The sequence below is a fragment of the Plectropomus leopardus genome, chromosome 3 (assembly GCF_008729295.1).
Source record: "Plectropomus leopardus isolate mb chromosome 3, YSFRI_Pleo_2.0, whole genome shotgun sequence".
Taxonomy (NCBI): domain Eukaryota; kingdom Metazoa; phylum Chordata; class Actinopteri; order Perciformes; family Serranidae; genus Plectropomus; species Plectropomus leopardus.
This window is the reverse complement of record NC_056465.1, coordinates 23,468,656-23,484,332: the sequence shown is the minus strand read 5'-3', so window position 1 is coordinate 23,484,332 and position 15,677 is coordinate 23,468,656. Positions and strand designations below refer to the sequence as shown.

General features: G+C 40.3%; 1 protein-coding gene across 1 annotated transcript in view; it reads right to left on the bottom strand.

Annotated features, from left to right (window-relative positions):
* The window catches only part of faf1 (Fas (TNFRSF6) associated factor 1), an 83,737-nt gene that overhangs the window by 8,364 nt on the left and 59,696 nt on the right, over window positions 1–15,677 (bottom strand). Inside the window, exons 14-18 of the mRNA XM_042480971.1 lie at window positions 15,332–15,468; window positions 15,151–15,239; window positions 9,330–9,410; window positions 8,628–8,705; window positions 3,354–3,569 (exon numbers count right to left, since the gene is read on the bottom strand). Coding sequence (XP_042336905.1) covers window positions 3,354–3,569; window positions 8,628–8,705; window positions 9,330–9,410; window positions 15,151–15,239; window positions 15,332–15,468 — 601 coding nt within the window. The remainder of the gene's footprint in view (window positions 1–3,353; window positions 3,570–8,627; window positions 8,706–9,329; window positions 9,411–15,150; window positions 15,240–15,331; window positions 15,469–15,677) is intronic.

Sequence of the window (15,677 nt, the reverse complement as noted above, 5' to 3'; positions counted from 1 at the left end):
ATAGCAGGACAAGAAAAACAAAACACACCAGTACAACAGATGTAAAATCTATTTCAGTATAACACACAGCTTCTTCTGTGCCACTGTTTATTAGTCCTGCATCTCAGGTTTTGTCTAAGAATCATTGGGGCGAATTCACTGACAGAGCTGGAAGACGGATTAAGAGGAGGTGAAATAGAGTACAGTATCACAGTGAGAAAACTAATACACTGCTTTGACAGTGTTTGGGTATCTATGAACAGCCGGGCAGGAAGAGCCGACTGCCGATTATTATACCGGCAGTCTAAACATGTTCACCGCGAGCTGAGGGAAGAAGACCTCAGGCCTTTCAGCAGTGGTTTGTGCTCAACAAGTATCAAAGAAAAAGGAGGAAATTCTTGAATGGAAAGCTGAAAACTGAAACACTAAAAGTCTCCCCCTCCTTCCTCAAACTCGCTGACAGTCATAGAAACGGAGAAAGGGTTAGTTCCCTGAGCACGGCTAAGCCTAGTACAAATGATGCCAGTGTAAGGCCTGCTGTAGTGCTGAAGAGATAAGCCACTGATACCAAATGTTGGGGAAGAGACTGAGTCCAAAAATTGGAGACTAATAGACGGTTATCGGCAGAGAAATCCTGAATCAAAGACATCATCTGTCAAGGGCGTTTTATCTCAAATTGTCAAAAGTTGATTTATTATTAGGAATAAATCTGTGTTATCAGATTTACTTATTCGTAATATAGTACTTATTCTGGCCAATAATGTTGCGCTTTAGCCAAAAAAATATTCGACACAACTTGGGTTGTTTTACAGCAGAATGTACGTAACTGAAATAAAGCAGGCTGACGAGGAGGGAAATAGCAAAAGAAAGAGTGACACTGCACAAAGCTGCTGAAAACTAGAAAAGGGAAAGAAGGTTTCAACAGTTGTGCAGTATTACAAATGCAATAGTGGTCTATCCTCTATCCTCTGATCCTGGCAGAGCAACAGTGAGAGCGTCTGGACGGGATGGAGGCTTTCTATGCTCCCTCTCATTTAATTACAACACAGAGCTGCAGGATTAGACAGGGGCCTGTGTTCACAGCCTCATACTGGCACTACCACTGAGCTGCTTCTCTCCTCTCTTTCCCCAAATCTCTCGCCTTTCTGTTTTCTGGAATTATCTCCCATCTTCTTCTTTTTAATATCTTCCCCACTTGTCTTCTCTATCCTTTTCTCTTTCAGACTGTTTCTCTGATTAAATCTTTTCTTTGTTTAAGCTTTTGTCTTCTCTGTTCTCTTTTTCGACTAGTTTCTGCAGTCACCATCCTCTCCTCGCTTCTCTACCCCTCTAATCCTCCCATCCTGTTTTTGCCGGAATTTCATCTGCGATGCAGACACATCTTTATCTCTGTCTCAAACACATGTTTACTCTTGATTATAAAGAGACAACTGTGAATCCTTTAAGTGACAAAGTTGTGAGCGGGGCATGTGTTTGCTTGAAAATATTTGTGCATGTGTTGAAGTGTGTGATTGTGACGAAATGAAGAGTGTGAGCTACCCGTTAATGTGTGTGTTAGTTTGAGGTGTTTGTGCCCCGGCGGTCTCTACAGACTACGATGGCACACTGCCTGGGCAAGCCTACACACACACATACACACACACACCTCTATACAACCGCCACCACCCACCCCTCCTCATGCACTCCTCTCTTGATTAATGGAAATCCCATTTTTGTTTCCAGCAGCATGGCTAATTAAACTGGTAGTTAAAACAGCGCTCATTAGCTCTCTACCACAGAGCGCAGCGACCGAGACCCCTAATGACTGGATGAAGATGGCTGAGTGCTGCCGGGCGTCAGCAGAAGAGCCATAGAGAATACTACTGTTAGTGCTGACAACTGTATCCTACCACAGTCATAGTGTACTGTATTCACAATGGACTGATACTAATTAATATTCACTGAATAATACGTGAGCGCAGGTGGATGGATAAACAGTGGGCTTAACTTGCTCCATCACAGGTACGAGCAAACAAAAACGACGACACATCAGCGCTGCTGCAGCACACAAATTATGAAAACTGATGAGAAAATACAAAAGAAATCTAAATCATCAATCAGCCACAACAGATTGAATAACTATTGTCCCTGCTGCTTCTTCACTCACAGCCATCGCCTGAGGTTCAGCCCGGGCCTGAGCGGAAAAGCCAATTACAGCTGTGGATCTCTCCAGCTGAGATGTTAGCTGTGGCCGAGAACACTGCGTAACCTGCTGATACTCTTGTGCAGTGAGGATGAATTTAGTACTTGTTTGTGTAGGCAGAGAACTGTTATGAGAGGCATCACAAAGACAGAGGCTGGATAACAGGATGATTCAACTGCCTTCTGAGTGAGACGTCGTTTTCTCTACACTTTTGAATTTAACAGCTTCCATGTATTGGTCTTTTAAAAGGATAATTTGTTGATTTTCAGCCAGCTTTGTATCATAACAATGTGGTTAGTATGTTTAAAATAATTGTAGTAAACTTCCTTCCATTTTACCAGTGCTCACACCTCCCTGCTTATCTTTCTGCTGAAATTTTTGCTGGCTTTAGGGCTGTCACTCAAAGTACTTGCGCATTTTCGTATGACTGTACCACGGACATAAGGTATAAAAGCGTATCGAAAGAGATATCAGCCCCTGTTTCTGTCTCTCACTATCAAACTCAAACCAAACTATAAAACTGAGCAGTGCTAATCAAATATAAACCAAGGTTCTGTCACTATATTGATAATTTGTCCCCTTTCAATACCTTCAGAAGCATATTTTAGTGCACTGTTTGGCTGAATTTGTGAACAGGAAGTGGGCACATACTGTTTCCTGTATTGTAAAAATGGAGGCTGAAAAAACTGACAGCAAACGGTAAAACTGCGCATTGCTGATCAAATATGAATCAAGATTCTGTGACATTGTTGCCTATTGCGCTGCAAAAAATGTTTTCAGAAAAATATTCTAACTCACCTTTTCACTGTATTTTGATATTGTTCTTTAGCAGTCGGCCACCATACTGTTTTCCTTCCTGTGAAAAAATGGCCAAGCCCATATCCTGTCACGCACCAGCAGGAACGTCTACTGGTCTGGAGTGGCACAGAGTATTCTGGTAGTTGTAGGTGTTTTACTTACTGAGCAAAAAGAAATGCCACAACCCTTTTACCGTTTTCTCTTGTCATGTAACAACAACTTCAAAAGTTTTTGCATCTTTTTGCTGCAAAGACTGCCTAGTTTTATGAAAGGACTATCTCTCCAGCAGTGAAATACCTCTTTAAAGCCCTTTTGCCAGACATACATAAACAAAAAGGATTGGTTATTTTAACATGCAGACTTTCTAAGTAATAGAGTAAAATATACCACTGACATTTCTACGAGGGAAGGTGGTGAGGAGCTTGAACTCTTCAAAGGGGTATCCCTTGGAGGCCACAAAGTCGAAGAGGACCTGAAGCTTACAGCTGCCTAGGAAACGCCTCTCCAGAAACTCGCCACTTGGTGTGCGGATTCGCAGTTTGCTGATTTGCTCTCCTGAGTCCTCATCGGGCTCTGGTGGTAAGGCCTGCTCCAATGACAAGCGGATTGCCTGCAAGGGGAGGTAGAGAAAATCCAGTATTTTGGTCAGTACAGCACAACAACACCTCACAATCACTAGAAAACAAATACCACGAGAAAAGTCCAGAGTCCTATTTGGCACATGGTTGTAAATACAAACCAAGGACTCCTCAAACGCTTAAAAATATGACAATTTTTCCTCTCTTCACAAAATGATGCGTTCTCTATTCAATGAATACTAATCCATGAAAAATAATCAAAGAAATGAAAAGACTAACATTAAGTATGAACATCTCTTCCAGATAAAATGGTGAGTGTGTTGACTGAGGGCAGAGATGTTTACATACAGGTGCTGGTGGGATGCAGCTGTCATTACTGGTGCTGCAGTTCTTTTTCAAACCTATTAGCATTACAAAGTCTCTCTCTATTTTTTATTACCAGCCATGATAACACTGTGACAGCTGGTATTGTTTTTACCTTGTGAGTCTGTCTGTGTGTCATCATGGCAAAATGTGGAGACACCTATTATAGCAGGAACTACCACAGAAGCTGTTTTGAGCACTTCGCCAGGTGTTTTTATGTCTGTCTGTCTTTACGTGGACAGATTTTGTCACCGCATCAGCATCACAACCATGCAAGATTCAGAAACAAAACTCTACAGGTGTGTAGTTGAGATCACAATGAAAGCCAAGATGGAAGATGGGAATGATCCAAGCAAGGGGGGCTGAAGTAGGGGGGTGGGAAGTAGGAAAGGGGTCACTGCTTATTGATTCTAAATATTTGAAATGGTTTCAATGCTTACTTTCCACAGTATCAATACATCGGTACCAGCTGCACTCCCTTGCTCTCTCTTATTCTTAGTGTTTACTACAGTTTACAGCCGTTTTCTGCTATGAACCAGGATGAGATGAAGTTGTTGTTGTCATGTTATATTCCCTGTGATATTAATTATGGTATAAAATAAATATATTTTTCAAGATGTTGTGTCAGTTATGAGTTAGAAAGTGCAGTATCAAGACAACACTAGTTTGTTGACAGCAGCATCAGCAGCAAAGTAATGTTTTGACAAGAAGCAAACCTAAAAAACTTTATTAAAAATTACTGAAGGCATTTATGTAAATAATAAAATAAGTGGATAACTAAGTATTCAGGATGTTTACCTTCAACATCCTACATCCTGTAATTTAATTTATTCTTTTGACTGCACATTTAAAACACCATGGTAAGGGACACGCAATAACTGAGAGTAACTGAGTAAGTGCAGGAAAGACAGGAAACCAGAAAGCTTATACAAAGTCCCCTGGAAGACAAGTATAAGTTTTAGATTTAATAAAGTGTAACTATAAAAAAAAATATCAGCACTGGCTCTCTGTTTATAGTAAAATTTATACCAGAGATACGACAGTAACACTGGCAGTTCTGGAGATGACGACACACTATCCAAACAAGTACGAAAGACAAGCCAAGAAGTTGCTCCCAGAGTCTGATTGCAGAAGTGTTGCCTCACATTAATTAAAGGACCTTCTTGTCCTGAGAATGTTATTGAATTAGTTGCCCTGTGTCTCACCCTGTTCCCTATAGCTTGGTGGAGCTCAGAGGATTGCCAAGTAGTATATCAGTATGTTAAAACAGCCAAGTGTTTTCCTGGTGCTTTGAGGTTTTGTTTTTTTTTTTTTGCTGTTGCTGAGTCTGTTAGGAAAAGCTGAGATTGTGCCTATTGAATATCTCAGAGTCTACCACGGATAAAGCTAAGTTTTGTTCAGTAAGTGCTTATAGCTTTACAGACATGAGTAATAATAAAAATCAAATAATATTCAGCAATACTGTCAGCACCAGAGTATCTTATAGCACAAAGACAACTATCAACTGTCATCTTTCACAGCAAAGCTAATCAGCTCTCCTGTGCACCAAAAACTGCGCTTCAGACACTCCCTGGAGCCCTCCTCTTCTTTCTGCTCCTGCCCCTCACCTCCCTCCTCCCCCGGCTTGTTGTTCCTGTTTGGCCAGCCGGGGAGCATATGCTGTGACAACATGCCCCGGCTTTATTTACACACCATAATGCAATTATATTTCATAAGAGTGTACAACAGTAGCTCATTAGCAGCTTCTGGTGTTGGGTGGGCAGGGTAGCGCGCGTGCCGCTCCACCATCAGCTCCCTCAGGTATAAGAGCTGATGCTGACTGAGTTAAAGGGGCCCCCGAGGACAACCTTACACACAGACACACAAGTACGCAAAGAATAGACACGAGTGTGTGTGTGTGGTGGTGGACATACAAATGCAGACCGGCAGTCAACCACAGACACAAGCATAAACACCCGCACAAGTGAGAGGTAGCGTCCCTAAAGAAACCACAGGACACGCGTCTGGTCGAGCCTCGGGCCCAGGCTGCTCCACACAAATAATCACAAACATCTATCCGTCCATTTATCTGCCTCTCCTGCTCCGCTCAGCTAACCACAGAAAGCAAACAGATGACGGGTGGGAGTAGGGGGGTGGGGAGGTGCACCTGACAGCCACACAACTGTATGCTAAGACCCTCTGAAGGAGGTAAATAGTAATGTCAACCTACACACTGCACATGCACCACTCCCCTCAATTCACCAGCTCCTACTCTCATCTCACTCTTCTTTGCACAAAGGCACAAAATCACAGACAAAGCATTCCCTCTAGCATTGTCTGCTCTCAGGTGGCAACTAATGTTGTTGTCTGCAGTTTCTGTCACAGCACTAGGCTACTACCTCAAGACTCAAGTGAAAATAGTAAGCCAAAAAAGCAATAAAAATATATATCTTCAGTTGTAGGCTGGGTATCGGTACTTAAAACTCAGTGATGTAGTGGTAGTTTATGAAGTTGGTGCAGGATACCGTGGAGGAAGTGGGTATACTCTCCTTAATATTCCAATAGCTTCTTGGCTGATAGGTGGATATACTATAAACAGCCAGAAAAATAAATGGGTATACCCAGTATACCTGCTATCGACCAAAATAACCCATTACCAAGTAGTGAACCTGTGTTACCAGTATTGTATTGAATGCAGTAAAAAAAGGGTATCAAATGAGGTACTCTATTGGTATCAACATCACTTATACCGGTATGATCTATTTTATGTGTTTTTATGCTGTTCTGTTGATTGTTGAGAGCTTTTGGATGCAAGACATATTTCTGTGGAAACGGACAATAAAGTGTTATCATATCTTATCTTATTTTCTTAACAATACTCAACCCTTAAGTTCACAGGTACAGGTAACAGCTTACACAATGAGCTCTTTACCCTCTGAGGTTGAGGATTTAGAGTGCAACAACATTATAGTTTTATGATGTAAAAATATAAAAAAAACTAATCCTGGCACAGTCTTAAGATCTACTGATCTTTATTGGAGGATGTTCACAATAAGTGACAACATACTAAGTCAGGAAAGGTAAAATAAGCAGTTGCCACTATGAAGTGTTCAGATTAAGAGCATCATCTGTAATGCAAATGCTAAAATCCAATGCTAACTTGAATAGGAATATGCAAATGAAGACACTTTTTTAAAATTAAATAAAAACTTAAATAAAAAGCTATTGTAAAAAAAAAGTAATGTGTGATTCAAGCTGATGCGTGCAGCTAGTGCTTATTTGTTAACATTATTGGTATTCAAACTTTATGTGGTGTCCTATTGATACTCTTGTGTATGTTTGTTTTCTTTTGCCAGCCAAAAACTTTTCAGAAATGACACAACAATGGAAATACTTAAGAATTTGAATCAATGAAAAGAATTACTGCTGAAACTGAGAATGCCAATTCATAATAGTCTTTCAGTGGTTCAGATCCTGCTTAACACTTTAAGAAACCTAAGTTGCCATTGTCCAGATAAAGCAGCTGTTGTTGGCTCTAATATATATGGATATTTATTTATTTATTTACTTTGAAAAGGACAAATGCATAAAACATTGATTCATACTTCAAATACAAAGTAGATGTAAAGTATTCAGGTTTGTAGTCAAAGCTAATTTGCAGCACCTGTCCAGGTTCGGCTTTTAGAATTAAAATATGAAGTGTAGGAATACTGAGCTTGGAGTATTACAATACAAGAATACAACACAACATATACAACAAAATACAAGAAAAAACTAAGTGAAAGTGGAGACCAAAATAATAACAGAGACAAAAATATTTAACGTTTTATATCTAGACTATAGCACAAGCACAACAGTATGTTAGCACAGGAGACACCATGGAAACCACTGAGCTTGGGCAGAGAAAACTGATATAAGTAGGAAACACGAGGCCATAGTGGCTATTGTTGTTTAAAATACACAAGCGCACACACGCACTTTGGTTAGTGGACTACAGTGATATAATTAAGAAGGGCCGATCTGGGGCTCTTTTGTTGTTTTCTGTTTAACTTAAGTGACAAATCACCTGAGCGAGCCGAGTTACCCAATACCTCTCAGGGCCCTGAGGCTTCTCGGCTGTTGAGTAAACAACAATCAGCCAGGACTACACTGTGATACTATAGACTGTATTACAACATTGGTGCCATCCTCACAGACAATTATTGTTCTTCTTGCATGCGTGACAGTGCGTGTCTGCCTGTGTGTGTGTGTGTGTGTGTGTGTGCATTCGCCCCCTCTTCACATACAATAATTGTTTTCAGGTGAATGTGTGTTTACATAGGATGTGTGTGTGTGTTTGTGCACATGCCCCTGTACACGAATTGCCTCAGTCTTTTGTCCAATATGAGGCTGTGCGCTATACTAATGTAAAGCAGTCAAACAAAACAATAACTGTGTGCATGTTAGGTGACATTAACAGGGATGTGCATCACTGTAATTAGGATATTTCATTCTTCTGAAATGGCTGTATGCCTGTTCGCCCACGCTCCACACGCTCCACTGACTGGCAGGCTTCACCAAAACCACAATCTAATTGACTCATTATTGTGAAGTGAGAGCAAGACAGATAAAGAACGACAGCACAATGGCACAATCACTGTGTGCTGGCAAAACATATCACTGTTCAGCCTCGCACTGATCAAGTTGGAATATTAATTTAGGCAATTTGCATAATGTGAGTATGATGTGTGTATGGCTTTTCTTCTCACCTCCTTCTCCTCCTCCTGCTCCTTTCTCATCTGTTCCAGGCGAAACTGCTCGGCCTCTTCCCTCTCTTGGGCTTCCCTCTGAAAAAGAAATAAATAAACTTTATCATATGGGATGTAACAGCCAAAACAAAATCAAAATATGACATGCATTACTGCAGACTGCTACTAGAAAACAATGCACAACTATTTAAATTTCAGTGAAGCAAATGACCATAAATCAGAATTTATACCGTTTTGTCTCCATGAATGAGCACAGCATAGGTTACATTCATCTGAATGACTAACATTAGCTAAAGCACATAACAATAGTACTACACTCCGAATGTTAGCTTCATAATAACCTAACATTAGATGTCAGAGTACATAAATCTGAAAATATAAAGATATTGAATGATTATGCTCTTTTGTGACAATCAGTAGGTCATAAATCCCTCTCCTTTCACATTAGCACCTTGTTTTTACTTGGTGACTATTTTTGAATTTGGAAATTATTTATTTATTCATTCATGTATATTATGCACCATGGGGGATTTGCAATTTGGTTATATGCTTGTTCATATGATGACAAAGTTCTACTTCTATGAGGTGATGCCTGTTTAAGAAAAATAATGTAAAATCATAGTAGTGGTGCTAATGCTATTTCGGTAAAAACCTGTCCTGCTGCAGTGATTCAGGTGAAAAAGGTGTTTTTTTTAAAAATACCTTTTTACGGTCAGCCTCTAAAGACACACGGTAGGCCTCGTCCTGTTCTCTCTTCACCGTCTCTCTTGCCTCACGCTCGTCCTGGGTAGAGAGAGAGGGAGAAAGAAAGTGGGGCCCATTAACTAACAACATCATAAAAGGACACACAAGGACAAAACATCTAAGCTGAGGTGCCGGGTGTGGGAGCCAGAGAGAACTCAGCAAAAGAAAATGCAGCATGTCAAGTGTGGTTACGTACAAACACCAGGTATGAAAGAGTAGCACCAGAGGGGATTCATTGTGACCGGCCTGTCATTTACCATACCCTGAGCCTCTTTTATGTTTCCTCATCTCAGTTTCACCATCCCTTTCTCTTTCATTCACTCCGCCTCTCTCTTCCTGTTTGTACAGAGGGACGGGGACAGGCGGCCCTTCTCTTTCTACCTGCTGTGGCTACAAAGTGTTTTATAAAGACCGGGACTAAATACGAGTGTCCATTGTGTTAACAGTGCACAGCCATTAGTTTTCCATTTTCTGAAGGCCCACGCTGTGTGCCAGCCCGGATATGGCAAAGTAAGCTTATTGTGATGATCAGAGGGCTACTGTGCAGCTAAGCAAAAGGACAGTGTGTATTGTTGTATTCAATCAGAAAATGCAAAGGATACATTTGTGCTTTTGGCCCACAAAAAAGATGGACATTGAATGGAAACTGTAAAAGAATGGCAGAGAGGAACAAAAGCATCAAAGGTGGTCACCTTCAATGGACTGGCCCCGAGTCACGCAAACAAGTCGCACAGTAGTTCATGTTTGATACTCATTTGGTTGTAATGTGTTTTCAAATGCACCATCTGCCTTGAATGACCTGATGCGAGTAAAAGGCATGATGTGAAACGTTAATCTGCCATGTATCTGCTCAAACACAATGCAAATTTAAAGACCTTTTCTTTGGAGGAAAAACGAAACAGATTTTCCACATCTATATCTTGGCTACCCATCAAGTTGGCTAGACATGTGCTGTCTTATAGTAGTGCTAATAAACTCCCACTTCAGCGGTCAGAAGTCAGAAATGCAAGCTGTTACACATTTAATGTTTGCTCGCATAAGAAATAAGTGTTGCAAAAAAAAAACCCTTTTTTTAAATTTAGCTATTTTTAATTTTGGAACCAAGTGGCTGACTCAATTATTTGTTTTTGGAAGCACTGAGGCTCTGTCAATTCATAGCAACAAGGTCCATAATTAAATCTCAGCTCAAGTCCTTTCTGTGGACCTTGCATGCTCCTTTAATGTTAGGTTATATTTCCCCCCAGGTTTCCTCCAATATCAAAAGATACGCATGTTTGGCACTCCTAACCAAAACTGAACATTGGTTAGTTCTGGCAGCTCTTCACATGAAACACATGTGAAACGACCTAAGCTGAAAATAGCCTGTGATGCTGACAGACGCAGACCACAAAACCTGCAGTGAGTCGTCAGTCTGTTACTAACTACTAAGCTAAAACACAGACAACCGTAGGAATGACTGGCGAGTCAGTGAACTTGGTTGAAGGCACTATGTGGCTGTCCAGCTGCTCCGTTTCCAGACAGACACAAAAGTCACTGTCAAAGTGGAATGTCTGGTTTGGGTTGATGTCTATGTTCTTGTCTGAGTTTTTCTTTTAGGAGGTGAGGTGGAAAAAAAATGAAAAGAAGAAAAAAGGAAGGGAGCTAGGCAGAGAGAAAAACACCAATGCCTCGGAGCTGCGACAGTGAAGATGGGATTAGTCCAGTGTCAAGGCTGACTTCACCTTGGAGATGGGATAGGTCCCGTCAGATACAGGATATACTAAAATCCTGTGGTTATGAGTACTAATCATGAATAATCACACTTGAACATTATGCTTTCATCACCACTTATACTTTCTTCGATGTCTTTTTTTGACATTTTCACAAGCTATTTCCTTCTGGCTGGCACACTTTAATACCTGTCAGAACAGCTTTACTAAACTCTTATGCCATGGAAAATTCAATTTCTTAATTCTCCGACATATCTCAAGCCAGTTGTTGTAAAATATAACCTTTTTTTGTGCAGATGGCATAAAAATAAAAAAAACAAACAAATCTTATCAGTTTGTAAGAAAAGAAATGTAGATCATATTTTTTTAAGGGGTAGGCAGTTTCATTTTGCCGTCATTGGGTCAAAATCCCATAATAAACTTTGAGCATAACACACACACACACACACACACACACACACACACACTTTTTTTTTTTTTTTTTTTTTTTTTTTTTTTTTTTTTTTTTTTTTTTGACAGGTATATCAGACTGAGTTCTCGTGAGCCAAAGCTCTGGAGTCCAGAAAATGGTGTTCAGGACAGCCCTAACTGAAAGAAAACTAGAGCACCTCTCTGTGGTTCTGTTTTCAGGCTTTAGAAAATCTAGCCTGTGGCGGGAGACTTTGGCCAATCACAGGTCATTTCAGAGAGAAGGCATTCCTATTGGCCGTTCTATAAATGCAGATGTGCATACACGTCCCTTCATATGGTGAAAGCCTGATTTAATGGTGGAGAATTCTGCAGAGAAAGTTACTGCTCCTGCATTAGTAACAACTACCTGCACTGCAAAGCAACCCTAGAAAGTAAGACGCACTGATCAAAAATAGTCCTAAATACAGCCTGACAACAAACTAAATAAACAGGAGTTAATATACGAAAGGCCCAAGGCAACGGCTTCAAGTTTACAATTATGTAGCTAATGTCAGCGAGAGCCTCGAATCATAGTGTGTCCCCTGCCTCACACTTTCCATCACTTCAGACCATCTCGCGGGTAGAAGAATGGGTAGCTGCTCAGGTGCCGCTAAATCAACAGCTGTAGCAACCTGAATCCAGACAGCGCATATCCCTGACAGCCCCGACTCCTCACTGGATCTGCAAACTTTCTGTTGCTGCTGTTACCGAGGTTAGACCAGCTTTTCCACTGGCCACCAGCCAGCTGTGACATCCGGTGCTGGGGGGTTTGTGCTGGCCGTTTTTAACAGAGAGAGAACTCTACAATGAAATAAGATTGAATAAATCACTGTGTTAGAAACTCTGGGATAATGTATGGAGCGTGTGCATGTCCAGTCTTGCTGTTTTTTCCAGATTTCTGCCTACCCCATCTTAAATTTGTGTTCTCAAGATTATGTAAGCAAACATCTGCTACTATATTAAAATAATTCTAAAATAATGTTTCAATATTTACAGATACTTCTTAATAAGACACAATATAAGGTAGTAAACCATCTCAGTCATCCAGTGTAAATGTCAATGCTTTTTTGGTACCAAGCAAAATGTGTCTGTAACACAGATCATCAGAAACTGTCATGTAGAGAAAAGCTGGCGCAGAAAGTCTGCTCAAAGTCTTGTGTACTCAGTCTGTCATCAGCCTGGTCCTCATTTAAATGTAATTTTTAGACTGTATAATTTCAGCAAAGTTCTTGTACGGCAGCTTGTGTTTAGACAACATTTAACATTTGAGAACGTTGGCTTATATGTTAACTGAACTGAACAACATGAAAGAAAAACAAGCTTATATTAAAATAAGGTATTTAGACAAGTATCATTCTGGTATCTTTACTCAGGAATTGCATTGGCTCTAATATTAACGTGACTGAAATGATACACAGCCTGAAGTGTGAACCTTTAAAACACTTCATGACTCAGTCTGATGTGACGCATGAACTCTGAATACCTCTTGTCGTTTTTTGTCATTGATAATTATTTGAAGTGTGACAAATCCAAAACGAAGCCAGAGCATTGTAGCAATAATAACAACACGGAGTGAATAGCTGTCACTCATATTCAGTAACCCACCTGAGGTAGTCTAACCCTCGGGGAATGTGTGTGTGACAGCCACCGTTCCCACAACTGAAATGCTATGACTATCACATTAGCATTGTTGGAGAGGCTGTTTGGTTGACTGACTAGTTAAATTCATAATAAGGTGTGACATCTGTCATCTATAGATACAGTAGTTAAAAATGAGGCACAACACTGTAAGTGAGAGGCTGACAGAGGAGCGTGGGAATAAGAGAGACGATTTCATAGCTGACACAGACAAAAAAATATCTGTATGTGTGATATGATGGAAGAAGAACAGGGTCTTACACATGATCACACATCTACCTTAGCTACATAAATCCTTGTATTACTCATTAAAATACTTAAAATACTTAAAATGTTTGATCTCTGTTTTCTCTGCCTCCGTGTTCACTGTGCAGGAAGTAGTATGACACTATGGCGCCCAGTTCCTGTTAGCGAGGACAGAATTTAACTATGTTTCTGGAAACATTTTAGGAGATAAATAAGCAGTGCAGTAACAAAATCTTGATTTATAGTCGATCAGAACGGCCTATTTTTATTATTTGTTCGGATTTCGGTCTGAGAGAAAAAGCTAGAGAGGGTCAGGTAAGTCTTGATCAGCTGTATACTCCTCTTCTACACTGTTGGCGGCACGAGTCACGGGCAATACAAAAATGCGTAAGTACAGCCTGCAGTTCAAACAACCGCCCGAGAGCTGACTAAACTCCTCCATGTCATGTAAATTACATGATTTAGATACGTTTCGCTTCAGGGACAGAAAAGTTATCTAGGCATTGGTTACAAGGAGGAACGTTTAACACAGTTCATCTACACACAATATCCACATTGTTTTCATTCAGAGTTGGTTGAAAATCGGTGAAATATCCCTTTAAAGGAAAAGAGAAAAGAGAGGCTGGGAGGATTACTCTCATACTCAGCTGATTGAAAACCTGTGTAGACAAAAAACACATATTGTGTCATTCTTGTTTGATGAACTGAACTGAGTAAACACATCAGTAAGTGGTTAAGAGGTGAAAGTCTTTGACAGTGAGGGGACCTCCCCGTCATACTGTCCCAGATTCCTGTCTATGACATGAAAAGACTCCCTCCACTGTTCCCTCACTTTCTTGTATGTATGGAGTGTATCCCTCAATGGTGTTTGTCCACTTTGTATTGAGAGTAAAAGAGGTAGTCGACAGACACAGAGCAGCACAGTGAGTCTGAGTCGTGTATCTATTCAAAAACTAAACACTGTAGTTAGCACATTAAACTAGAACTAAAGGGCAATGAGGTGAAATGGTTGAGTATTCTCTGCTTGTCATTACAAGAATGCCACAGTTTAACAATGCTGTCAGATCTGTCTCAGCATGTTGTGATTTATTTCTTTAACAGGATGTAAAAGACCGCTCAACTGTCCCACCGGGGCCTTTGAATGTGGCAATAGTCAGAGGCTAAATAAAAGAAGGAAAAGACACTATAAAGATAAGCAGGTCTTTCATTTAAAGGCAAGAGGTTCCATTATAGATGAGTAAGTTTGGGGTAGTTAATTTTCAAAATTATCCAAAGCATTTTCTGCATGTTTAAAGGGACCCCAAAATCCTAAATACATATTTTTTTACTCTTGTAGTGCTATTTATCAATCTACAGTAATGTCTCTTTCCAGAAGTTATAGCCCGGTTACTCAGGATAATCCCCAGTGTGCAGTTTCATGTAGTAACTATCTTCTCTATTGAACTACATCTGCCAACTGTATCAATGCTCAGAGGAAAACGTGCATCTACTGCTAGCTCACTTTGCAGCACTGAGCCAGCTATCACCATTATACTGGAGAGAAGGCAGACATCTCTACGAAGGATATATCCAACACTCAGCGACTCACACCAAAACAATCTAGATTAATAAATAGCACTACAAGTAATAAGAAAATGGTATTTTTGATTTTGGGGGGAACTGCCCCTTCCAGAATCAGAATCTAACATTTGTGTTTCGCTGCAGTCAAAGGCGCCCTTATTGGACTCAAACCTCACCTCATCTTTGATGTCTTCTTGCTGTTGTGCTGTGAAGATCTCCATTGCTCCCATTAACCTCATCATCAGCTCGTCCACTGTCGTATTGCCTGAAATAAAACAGGATGAAATTTAATCTTCAAATTTTACATAACAACAAATGTTTCTATAGACATTATGTTAATAATGAAGTCGTAATTACCTTGAATAACATTTAGAACTTCATTGGATGTACGTTTTCCCATGACTATAAGGAGCAGGGGGAACTGGTCTGTCTTGTATGTCCGTATAGTCTGCGTCACCACACTGCCAAAGTGCCTCGTACACATGGTGAGTAGTCTGGAAGACAAAGAAATATTCAAATGTATCTTTTTATTCTAGTCAGTTCACCTCTTTTTCTTGAAACTGAATACACATTTTCGAAAGAATTTAGAATTGTAAAGCATTAATACACAAACACATGGATATACGCACAAATACTTTTACAACATATGGAGAAGGAGGCGTACACTCCATCTTTTCGAACTGCGGCAGAAAAGAGAAATACA